Below are 12,976 nucleotides of genomic sequence, written 5' to 3'. Positions count from 1 at the left end.
GTCTAAATTCCTACGAATTAAGGAAATGTAGCTTCCAGAAGCATAAACATAAACACACACATGCACACACGTATTATTTCCATTTATATTCAATTTGTTATCCCCAAGAAAGTAGGGATTCAACACAGGATAATAATAAAACTCTAATAACACTTATTAGTCAGCAGCAAAGTGAGACCACATGAACAAATGGCTCTTATTAGCCTTGTGTCACAGTTATAGTAAGGTTGGTGCAAAGCATACTTCTCTAAATGAGGACCCAGAGTTTAGCACAGGAAAGATAACCCAACTTATGCTATCACTTATTATTGTGCTCATTTTTAAATTATTTTGTCATACCATCAGAGACTGCAGCTCTTTTCCCTGCTGTTTACAATTGTTTTTATATACATCTTTGTGTATCTGCCAACTGAATGTTGTCTAATGAAATAGACAGTAGTCCTAGAAAAAAATGTCACAACAAATGTTTTTTTTAAGATGCTACAAGAACTTCTTTGAGGGGTGAATGTAGCATCCATCTTGATATACTTGTATGTTATGTAATATTCATAAATATTCTGTTCTGGCCCAAAGATTAAAGACACCTAAAAGGAATTCTGATGGAAATAAATAAATTTGCCTAATCTGAGAAACCTACTGTCAGATCAAAACAATTAGAAAGAGAAAGGTAAAAGACTGAACCCACCTTCCAAAAAAATAGATATCGAACTTAAAAATCAGAAAGAAATGTAACATTTTACAGCTACAATTGTATAAACTTACTTGGGAGTACATCTTAGTGAAGTCAATAAGACTTCTGTTTAAGCAAGCAAAGGACTGTGCTATAACCATGGTGGAACAGTGTGAACACACATTTGCCTTCAAATACAGCCAATGTACATTCAGATCATTTCCACCACACCGTAAAAAGACAGTCTTCAACCCTAAAGGTTCTATCATTGCCCATCTTGTTCTCCAATCCTTCCAGCAGCCTTGTATTTAAATATTTGCCAGGCAGCCACCACATTAAGGCAGGGGAGCAGGTAGGAGGAGGATGGACAGGGTCTTCTCTTCCTCCTCCATGCCCTGCACAGAAACCAAGTGGACTACAAGAGAACAAAACCTTCTTCATTAAAAAAAGTGGTGAACTGCTAGAGGAGGGACAGAGCTCTCTAATCCCTACTCTGGCAGCCATGAGTAGATGGTATTACTACTACTACTACTACTACTACTACTACTATCATCATCTGCAGGTCAGTAATTTTTGTGAACTTGTTTACAAAGCTGCATTGTGTATCTTTAGATTAATGATTTAAGAGCATCTGGATATAGCACACACAAGAACTTCCCTGCTGGATGAGGCATAGTTAGGGTTAGGTCTGGTCCAGTTGACTCTGGAAAGTTCACAGGCAGTGCATGAAGCCAAGAGGCCTGCCTGTTTGTCTCAAATCTGTTATTTATCTGTTTTTTCTCTCCGGACATGAAACATCCATTCTATTATCACAGCTGATAAGATGTGACAAATTTATGGAAGTTAAGCCTTGGGTGGTGGTTGTTTTCATAAAGGTTCCTGAATTACAAAATTAATGTATTCTGAAAGTTAAATGTAATAGCTGATTTTTTCAAAAAGATTCCATACTGCGATTGAGAATTTGGACATTATACATTATGTATTTAGTTGCTTGATCAAGATCAGTCTGCCCCAACTTCCTTTAGAGCAATGCAAATGAAGAAAGAAATTACATATCACATTTGTTGGACACATTTATGACATACATCTTTATAAACATAGTGAGGCTGTGGGAGAGTGGAGAGAAAGAAAGAAGATACTGATGTCCATTTATGAAAGCATGTTACAAGAGGGAATAAAGTAACTAAATTTGAAAAATTGGCACCTTCACTTTTTCTGCACCCACTCAAAATACTTTTCTAGTTTAAACAGCTGCTTGCACAGCTTGGCTTGGCATGTGATCAAACCAAAATGTTAGTGTGTTTGGCCGGAACTGCATTCCTTCAGTATCTCCTTTTGGGATTGAGTAGAAAACAGAGCAGTCAAGGCTCAGTTCTCACAAAATACTGAGGAGGTGGGTCAAGACATTCCTGGATTATATCAGGTTTGGGCTGCCAAGGAGGGTAGTGGAACAGTTGACAATAGAATGCTACTCATAATATTGTGTTTAATTCCCTGTCCACAGAAAATGGACATTTAATACATGGGTTCAAGCCAAGACTAGCCTCTTTATTCTTCATATGCTAGTTTATTATGTGTATAAATTTCTTTATCTAGTCCCCCATCCCTACCCCCATGGAGAACAGTTCAACAGACAGACAATCACTCACCTGCACAGTCAGAGATGCTGTCCAGGAATCATTTTACTACCTCATCTCCTGCTTTCATCCAGATTGCTCACCTCTGCCCCTACCTCTCAATAATCTTTCCAGTGCATACATGTGTCACGCACTCTCAATCACACTTCTATATTTGAAAAATGCCCCCGCCTCAAACAGATTGCAAAAATAGGGCCACATTAGTTGGCAGCTTAAGAAGCAGGAGGAGAGATTAAGAAGAGAGCTTCGAGCATGCTGACGGCCTTGTTTGCATGAATTTGTAGAAAGCCCTTTCTTTCTGATTCTTCTGTCCCTCTCAAGAGAAATATGCATAATACCTGGTGCCTTCCCTAGCCCAGAATGCACCACCCTAAATAAACAAAAAGACAATTGAACAGATTAATATAATTTCGGTTAATGTTCTACCTGCAATGATGCCATCCATCTGTTCCAAAGCTGCAGCCAGCATCTCACTTGCATCACTCATCATTTTCTTTTTCCTGCGGGGCAGCCACTGCAAATACCTAAAATCAAGAAGCAACAATGTTATACAGGTTTTTCAGCCCTTCAGAAGTCACAGCTAAACAAGACAATCTTAAAGCTACTTTTGACTTCAGAGTGTGTCAAAATGAAGCGTTTTGCCCTGCATTGGAACGAATATCCACAAATGAACATTGCCCAGGTCTGCCCAAATCAAGCCTGTGTTGCTTGGGAACCTAGCATTTGAATGAGGAGAAGGAAGGCATTCCTGCAGCAGAAGGTCTCTTTCCGAAAAGCATGCATGATTGTAGACCATCTGGTTTGTAGAACATCTGTTCTTTTCTAAAGCTGGCAGATGTGAAGTTCATTCACAGGAGAAATGAGATCTTAATACAAGCTGTGTCTTTCTAGATACAATGGAGTTTCTCCAGAGAACAACAAGGGATTCTAGGATTAAATCCAGGTGTTTTCAGCTCATAGCTGCCTGCCAGCTTTCCAGGAAAAGTTTTCAAATGGACAAAAATGTCAATGGTGCTAAACAAGGCATGTAGAACCTGACATTTCCCAACTTGCACCCAGCTCAACAACCAAGAATTGCCTGGCAGGGAATACAAAACCAAGGAAACAGCTAACCACAGTGCCAATTTGTTCAGATTTAAGCCACAGATTGCTCAGCCTGTCGCTTCTGATGTCCTCTAATGTTACGTTCATTAAGTTTCAAGTTAAGAGCTAAGATACCAGACAGTTGCCAGGCAACTCCAGAGTTCACATTCATTTCATTTAACTTATTACACTTCTGTATCTCCCAATAGCAAAAGATCTCTGGAGCATTTACAAACATTAAAATATTTAAAACTTGTTATAAAAATACACACAAGTATAAAAACAAACATAACACAGAGAGATACATGGACCTTTAACACAGTTTTAAATGACCCACAGCAAGAAAAATCAAGGACCAGTTCCATCATCATATGCTGCCAAATGCCTGAAAGAAGAGGAAGACCTGAGCCTGGCTCTGAGAAAATAACAATGCTGGTGCCAAGGGCCTCATCAGGGAGCTCATTCCATAATTTGGGAGTGGGGGGGGGGTGGCGGCACTACTGGTAAGGCCCTCTGCCTCTTTGCTGCCTTCCAGGCTTCCTTCAAAAGAGGTTCTCAGAAAAGGTCCTTAAATTATGAATGAGGTGCACAGGTAGGTTCACACTGGGAAAGGTACTCCATCTGTGATCCTGAGCTATGGAAGGCTTTATAGGTCAAAACCAGTATTTTGAATTAGGCTCAGAACAATACTGGCAAGCCAGTGCTAGCAGGAAACATCGGTGCAATACATTCAGAGCTTCTTGCCCCTGGCCATTTCATTTTGTATGAGATGCAGCTTCTAACCAAGACAATCCAATGCACTGCAGTAACCTAACTTGAGATTTACCAAAGCAAACTAAAAACAGGTATCTCTTTCCAGATAGGAGTGTAGCCAGACCACCAACCAAAGTTACCAGAAGACACTCCATGCAACTGAAGTCACCCAATGGTTCCAGGAGTTACAAACTCCTCCTTCAGAGAATGCAACTCCAACATGAACAGACTAAAGCATCCAGCCAGAAGAACCACCTTTAAAATCTTCTTGGTCTTATCTGAATTGAGTTTTAGTTCATCAGTTCTTATCTAGTCCATTATCACAGGCAGGCACATCCACAGCCTCATCTAATGAAAAAGAGAAGCAGAGCTGTGTGCAACTGCTAGACCAATAACAGCACATTCCAAAACTCCTTATGACCATAGTCAACTTTCTCATGCAGATGTTAAATAAAATGGGAAATGAAACCAAACTCTGCAAAGCCCATGCTGGAACATCCAATGACCAAGCAACTGGGGCAAGGATCCCGTATGGAAGTGGTTGCATGGACCAGCCCAAACACAAAAATGGAGCAGACCCAGGTACTACATTTCATGGCTTATTGAACACATTAGGGGAGTGAGAATGAACATCAGCTCTGCCTCTTCACCATTCTTATCACCCTCCTCATGTTGAGTGTGAACTCCAGCCTTAGGTAAACTTTTGTATCTATGCTGTAGTAGTAGTAATAGCAGTAGTAGTAGATTTATTGTTCTAAACACAGGCCCTAACAAACTTGCATCCATGTAGGTACTCCACATCAAATCTGTTATATGGTACAGACAAAATTTAGATCATTAAAATCTCAAAGATGCATTTGGGCAAAATCATGATCACATAGGTGTGAATCATTTCCAAGCCTTGTAAATCCTACTACTGGATTTGCTTCAGGAACATTAACTAATTTACGTCACTGTGACCAAGCAACTAAGGGATCATTATCTCCCACAGCCACCTGTCCATCTAATCAGCTCAAGACTCCCTTGCTCTCAGTACGATCCTTTTCTGAAATAAGATTAGCTCAGTTTCAATATCACACCAAGCCATCTTCACAGAAGTGTAATACAGTTTGGAGCTATGTCTGAACTGAGCAGTTTTGTCAGTACAGTTATCACAACTATGAAGAAACAAAGAAACACAGTGAGTCAAAGGGGTCTCCCGGTCATCTAGTCTGACTCCCAACTCCAGCCCGCTCCATTTTTGATAATGCCTACCATGTGCATGATAAACACTAATTATTGTTTAGAACCAGAGCAGCAGTCAGGACTTTTAAATAATCAGGAAATACAGATGTTACATTACCATTTCCTACCATTGTACCTTCCAGATCTTTTGGAATACAACTTATATCAGCCCCAGCCAGTATGACCAATGGACAGGGATGAAGGAATGTTTAATTTAAAATATTTGGTGCGCATCAGTTTGGGGAAGTCTACTTTAGACTTTTGATCTCTATCTGATCTAGTTGTCTGACTTTTTCTTCCTCTCAGGCTCCTAAACTGGGAACCTGCTTCCATTTTGTCAGCATGTTTTCATTTTGTGAATGCAGCCAAGATATTGCTGCGGATGTGCTGAACAGAACCTCACCAGTGACCAAGAGGTGGTTTACTCTCAGTCTGGCTTCCCAATGAAGGCATGGTGTAAGTTAGCATCTAAGAGACATTGCAGCTGCTATGGATTTGGAACTGAAGTCAGGCATGTGGCAGGCTGTGTTTGGAACATCATTACCACATTCTTAACATCTTTTGGGAGGCAATCAAAGAAAGTTGCAGTCTGACCCACAAGAATTGTTGAAAGGGTGATGTACATGCCTGATCCTTAGCCACTCTGAGAGAGAATGAAGCTGCGGAGAATATTCTAGGACCTACTGAATCCACAGTGGCAGAGTGAGGTTTTTGTTTTATCTCTAATTGGGGTGCTTCTAAGCATGAGTTCAAAGTGGTATATTTAAACAGAAAAGAACCATTCTTTTCCTAGACGCAGGAGGCAGTGTGGAGGCTTTCCCTGTGATTGTTTAATCACATGAAGCAAGGCAGAAAGCAACCAGATGGTCAAGGGTGGTGCTGAGTCTGGCTGCACTCTCTTGGAGAACAGGTCTACCATGGGAATCAAGGGACCCTTATCTCTAGCGCAAAAGATCTGGTTACTCATAATTTTCTCTGCATAAGGTCTGATATTATAAGGTCTGATAACAGGAAGAGGGAATTCTGATAATCTACTGCAGTGTCCAGACTGGAGATTGATATTTTAATAAAGGAAGTTCAAGTCAAGTCTGAATAGTAGAGTTGTCTTGGACTTAGGAGTCATTACTCAATGTTTGATTCACAAAGGACAGTGATGCTGATGGAGATTGTAGTACTTCTGGAAGTTTTTCAGAATGATGTCCTGAAAGATTTGGCCAGAAGAAGAGGGCAAGGAAGAAATGTCAGACTCATAAAATCTGGTTTAGTACTAGGTTCGGGTAACTGATCCGCAGACAGTTTAAATAGCATGTGAGAGGGTATTATATTTCACAGTTAAAAGTTGATTTAAGTTAATCAAAATAGTGTGAGGAATAACAACATGGTCAGTAAAGATATGGCTTTCCTGCAGTATATTGCTGCAGTAGTGAAGAAACATACAGAGGATGCTGAAGAAACTGGCAGAGCGTGCCAGCACTGAGGTGACCAATTGCTTCAAAGAGATGTATGCTGAAGGAAGGAAAATACAGTTCCAGCAAAAAGGTTTCCTGGGACCCGCCTTCTAATACTGAGCCAGACAGAGGATTTCATCCAAGGAATGACAATCTTTGTTTGTAGCTGTATGGGTATTTGACACATCAATCTACTGGAGGCTCGCTGGATCAAAGCTGAATAATCTCTGCTTCAGTGCTAGATCCTATCCTATGAGCTGTCCTTTTCTCCTTGTTTTGGGTCCCTGGGTCCCAGGAATCAGTGTGTCATTTCTTTTTGGTCTTCATCTGTTTGATATTGTCAGTATTGATGAGTGGCTCCAAAAAGACAAGGGGAATGCTGAAATTGTTTGTACTAGACAGGCGGGTATTGCTAATACCAGTGAATTTTGTCCTGGAATGGTTTCCATGCTATGTTGCATGTTGAGAAGGAGTTAGAGGTGGCTTCTCTCAGATGGAAGCCAAAGCAGTATACAGGGCCCCTTCAGTGTGCCCATGTCTGCCACACTCAGGATTTGTTCCCACAGCAAGATGCAAAGGCATATTGTGGGAGCAGAAAGGAACAAAAACACTTAGAAAAGATAAGAAGCAAAAAGGGAAAAGGAAAAGAAAAAGAGGAGAAACTCACTCCAGTATCATAGAGGGGACAAAAGGTTTTGTTATTGAGATTTCAGCCATAAAGTAAGAAAATGTTCCAAATGCTACTAGTTCCTATAGCAGATGAAAAGGAAATAAGCATCAAATGAAGGTCATGCCCAAAATGTGTTAAAAACTACACTACAACTCTGTTTAGTTCTAGAATGATACACTGTTCTAGCCAGGCACACAATCCATTCATGTGCATCCCAGAGCAGGAGAATTCCTTTCCCCACTTCTTGTCGGCCTCCAAGCCAGGGAGGAAGCTCAAGTCACAGAGGAAGCCTACGACTCCACAGGCGGAACAGGAAAACTCCATAGGCTGGATTAAGTCCATCGGTTTGTGGTACTCCAGCTTTGAGTTAAGGAATCACGTGGCAGATGATCTGAAAGATCTCTGCCTGGAAATCCACTGCCAGTCAAGCAGTAAATATTGGGCTAGACCAGGGGTCGGCAGCCCACGACTGGGAGCAGCACGTGGCTCTTGAATCCCTCTGCTGCAGGTCCGTTGCTCACAGCCCCCGATCTGCAACACATGCCAGCACAGCCACCAATCTGCAACCTGCACCAGCACAGCACAGCCCCCGATCTGCGACATGAACCAGCAAAGCACAGCCCCCTGATCTGTTTCATAAATGCAACACGCTATAGTTTTTTTATACATAGTATAAGGTAAAATAACAATATCGGGGAGAGACACCACTAGAGGATTAACATCTGCATTCCAAAGACCTCAACAGAAAAGCTTATCTGTAGAGTTGTAAATCTTGTAGACAAGTAGCAATAAAGGACTTTAGTTTTATTGCTCGAGAACGTGTGGATTATTTACATGTTGAGCAGCACCCCGACACAGTCTGATGGGGCATGACGCAGTTTCCTATTTTCCTAATCGATAGTGATCTAAGAATTTGGAGCCATACTCCATGGCATTATTTACACACACACATGAGCATGTCCAGTGGCCTGTGGAACCACACATTAGCAAGAAAGGCAAGTGCACTACTTTTGGTGCTAAGTGCTGGTTTAGGCCACTGATCAGTAGAAGATAAAATGTTTAAATGCCCATGATAAATATACACCTTGAAACTAACTACTCAGTGAAAGGACATGTACATTTGTATGTGCAGATTGTGTGTTTTTGCCTGAATAGTTAAATGTTCCTGCATATTAGGAATAATCATCAATCACTTCGACTGAAGTGCTATTTTCCAGCAACAGATAAATTACACGTTGAGACTGTTGATAGTGTATTTCAACTCTCCAGCATCCATCCTTTTGTTCCAGTGTGGAATAGTGCTTAGAGTGTTTAACTGGGAATCTGAGAGTTCTGGGTTCTAGTTCCCACTTAGCTGTAGAGTTCACTGGGGACTCTGGCCAGACACAGACTCAACCTAATCTACCTCACAGGGCTGTTGTTATGAAGATAGAAAGAAAGGAGAACCCAGTAAACTGCCTTGGGTTCCTTGCGATATGAAGAAAGGTGAGGTATAAATGTGATGACGGTGAAGAAATAATTTAAGTACATACCCATTCTTATTTTCCATTCATAATTACCACCACCAATCCCATTTCAATTTTCATTCCTCTTCCTTGTTTCTTCCCAATATATGCCCAACTGTATGCACCTGCCTATTTTGAGCTGTAGGAAAATCTAGTCCTGAGCTGACTACCATCAGTGCCACTCCATACCAGAAGACAAAGGCAGATCAATTGAAGCAGTAGTTCCATTTTGCTAACTGAAGAGCAACTCAAACAACCAAGACAAATGGCCCAATGGGAGCATTCAGAACCTATGGTGCTGAAGTTCACTCTTGTAGGGTCATTTGTTTAGTTAAGTGAAGGATTAACCTCCCCCCTCCCAAAGTATTTGCAGCCACTGAACTTTGCCTAATCCATCAGCTTACATTCTTGCTTTTTAGAGTCTAATGCTTTGTGAAGTTCAGCAAGATGCCAACATTTCAGTTACTAAACCAGAGTTTGGTGACTGGGGGGTGTAGAGAAACGAAGGCAACATATGTGCAAGAAGGTATACCCTTTCATGAATTATGTTCACTGGTGTCTAGACTGCCCTGAAAATATACCACTTTTTTTTAAAAAAAATGTAGAATCTACTTCAATAGCTTATTCAGTCATTAGCATTAAATGTGCATGCTCAGGTTTCTCATTTTATAGTGGAAATGTATGGCTCTTTTGTCCTCATAAGCTTAAGCAAATGAACTTTTCAGCAAATTATGACACATTGCACAAAGTCCAAACAGTGTCTTTTTATGAGACCAATATTTGTTTGAACTGCAAACCCAGAAGAACAATCATACCCTGAAGTGACATAATTTAACTAACTTTTCTTTCAGTTGAGGCAAAATGGTCAACAAGAAAAACACTGGAACTCTGTATCTTAAAACTTCCTTTCTAAGCTTTTGGATCATTCTACCTTAGCCTGAAAAGAGATATTTAAGAGAATAATATATATCAAGACGTTTGTTTTTTAAATTGCATCTTTGCTATTTTAATACTGGCGCCAACACGAACCAACTTCCCACAGTATATTATTACACTGAATCACTATAATACAGCAACATTATTAGGAGCATTCTTACGACATTCTCTTGGTTTACATACAGCTTTGCTCCAAGAGCCCCACACATAGCAAAGCCTGCAGCCTCGCCACACATCTAGCACATGTGCCATTATCTCCATCAGAACAGAGAGCAAGCAGGGGAACAAGGAGATTAAAGTACATAATCAAAAGCTCATTCAACCAACTCTGAGATCTTCCCACTTAAGTGATAATCAGCTTTGGAGCAGAGATTATACAACTAGTCTAAGGACTTTCACACATCAAGGTGTGTGGAGAAAACATACATTCATATCGCAAATTCTTTAATATAAGAATTGCATGGGTTGAAAAGGGTTTCTTTATGCTATCTCCATTTTTTTCACACATGTCCACACACAAATGCACCAAAGTAAATAGGATGGGCATTATTACCACATCTATCTAGGGAAGAGACTGTTTCCCTCATCAGAACTCTGTCATTTACCAAAGCTACCTGTGAATACTGGTAAGTAGTAACCATGCTATGGCAGAGTTCCTAAACACTGAAGCTTTGCCCTGCACACTCACTCTGTATGTGAAACCAACCACAAGGTAACTTTGGGATGGGGGTAGGGGGAGCTTAACTAGGAAAAATGTAGGGAAGGCACAATCTCAGCATTTTTTTATGAGCTAGCAAAACCTGTTGCACACAAGTTGTGTAAAAATCTCAATGTGCTATCAGAGATCTGTTATATAGACCTGCAACATGCAGGGAGCCCTTTAAAAAAGAACTTCAGCAAAGAGACTTAGTTTTTCCAGCATGTCTTTCAGGACTTGAAGAGAGCTGATCTTCATTTTGCAGTTGTACTTGAGTGGAACAACCCAATGGAAAGCCTAAAACAACAGAAAGTCCTTGGATTACGAACAAGTTCCATTCCTGAGAAAATGGAAATTCATCTTTAAGTTGAATTTGTATGCAAGTTAGGCCATGTACAGTTGGCCCTGCACATTCATGAGGGCTAGGGATACAGGACCCTTGTGAAAGGGGAAAAACCACAAGTACCTGTAGCCTCCACCCCACCCAAACTCACCAGGGCCTCTTCTTTGCTGCAAGGAAATGCTAGGGAGATTTCCCTCTCTAGTTGGGCAGGGCAGGAAGGCATGGTTTGGATGCCTCCCACTCTACCCTTTCGCTTCCTCTCTGTTTCTCTATGGTGATGATGATTTTCCACGGTATTTTTTAATTAGTAGGCTTTATGGCAGGCCATTCATAAGGATGGGTTGTTTGTGACTCAAACACTGCCTGTACACCACAGTGGAAGTGAAGGATATCTGTCAAGTATATACAATTGCCACATACATTACCATTTAGGACCCAAAGTAGAATGTGTCTTTCTAAGGAACTCTGTTTTCATTTTGTTTGGTTTTTTAAAAGGCAATTTCTACTTCTTATAAAGAATACAATTTGAAAATTTGCATTTGTCAGTCAGAAATATAATTAATCTGCATAGCTTGTTGCGGTCAAGTTCTAAATTTTGTACTACTCTCATTCAATTCACATGCATTTCTGTTTCAAGCTATTACTATCTGGGTGCACACACCAGTCATTCTTCCCTTTCTGCATCCTTGCCAAATTCCATAAAAGCTCAAATTATGCAATATACATGCAGAGAGAGTATGTGTGCACACATTTCTACTGGCACAAGATTTCAAGTAACTCTGCAGTAATTTTGGATTTGTCATATAATATGGATTATAGGTCAAGGCTGCAATTCTAGTTTTGATTAGATAGAAGCAAAGTAGACTGTGTAATTTGGATGAGATGTGTGCCCCCAAGATTAAGAGCACAGTTCAAAAGGCTACTTCCCAATATAGGCAGGATTGCCAAACACACTATTTTAAGAGCACTTGCTGCACTCATTTTCCAACAGGTTTAAACATTGTACAGCAGCTTAACAGCAGCAGCACAGGTTGGCTTAACCAGAGATTTAACCAGTACCAAGGTTCCACATATTTTTTTGTATATAACAACTATTAGCCAATGTACAGAACACTGAACCGGCAAGATATGCTGATGTTCCGTAGTATTAATCATCTAGGGTATGAAATCCTGGATGTGGGAGGAGGGATGCTTATTGCTGCCTCTTTGCCTTGCATATGTTATGGGTACAAAATATTGCCAACTCCATCTTTTATGAGTAGGATACAGATGCACTTATATACTCTCCTATGCAACTTATTGAAAAATGTGTAGAGCTGAATACTGTAAATTGCTAAGCGTTAAGTCCAGCCTTGGTGACAGAACATTTACTATAAATACAGATATGGCATAAAGCTAAATCAGCAGTTCTGGCAGGAAAAAAAAATTGGCATGTCCTAGCTTTTATTTCCTTGATGAAGGTCAAGCCTTCTTCAAACCTTCTCACACATATAAGCTAAACTAATGGAAACAATCCATTTAATGCTTAAATGTCATCTATTAGCTAAGTAGTCTGATCCTATATATCCATTCAGTTGCCTTGTACTCAGCCACTCCTTTGTCAAAGTATTTTTAAAATCATCACATTTATCCATACAATCTTATGTATCTTATGATTTTACTTTACTTTATGGATGAGCAACAAAGCTGCAATTTACCTAAGATCCATCCAAGAGCAACCTTGAATAAGCAAAGAGTCCTCTCCATACTGGTCCCCCCCTTTCTATCCTCACAACCTCCCTGTATAGAAGGGAAGGCTGAGAGATAATTTATAAAGCCAACCAGTGCAAGTGAAAATGGATGGTGAAAAATTTTCATAAACTCCACATTTTTAAGGGTACTAATTTAATTTGAATATCCCAGACTAGTAGACTACTAGTAGAATACAGTTATCCATTGGACTCCAAATTCGTAATGCATTTCTTGGCTTGAAAATTGCTTACGAAGATGCATATATAAAAACATTTATAT

General features: G+C 40.2%; 1 protein-coding gene across 4 annotated transcripts in view; it reads right to left on the bottom strand.

The window, feature by feature from the left end:
* The window catches only part of PPFIBP1 (PPFIA binding protein 1), a 136,364-nt gene that overhangs the window by 56,542 nt on the left and 66,846 nt on the right, over positions 1–12,976 (bottom strand). For all 4 annotated transcript variants that reach the window (XM_044423135.1, XM_044423137.1, XM_044423136.1 and 1 more), the window contains exon 2: positions 2,734–2,831. In XM_044423135.1, the coding sequence (XP_044279070.1) occupies positions 2,734–2,797 (64 nt within the window). In that variant the 5' untranslated portion in view covers positions 2,798–2,831. The remainder of the gene's footprint in view (positions 1–2,733; positions 2,832–12,976) is intronic.

Source organism: Varanus komodoensis, unplaced genomic scaffold, assembly GCF_004798865.1.
Source record: "Varanus komodoensis strain SLA01 unplaced genomic scaffold, ASM479886v1 scaffold13_3, whole genome shotgun sequence".
Lineage (NCBI taxonomy): Eukaryota > Metazoa > Chordata > Lepidosauria > Squamata > Varanidae > Varanus > Varanus komodoensis.
Note: the sequence above shows the minus strand (reverse complement) of the source record. Positions and strands in the feature narration are given on the sequence as shown.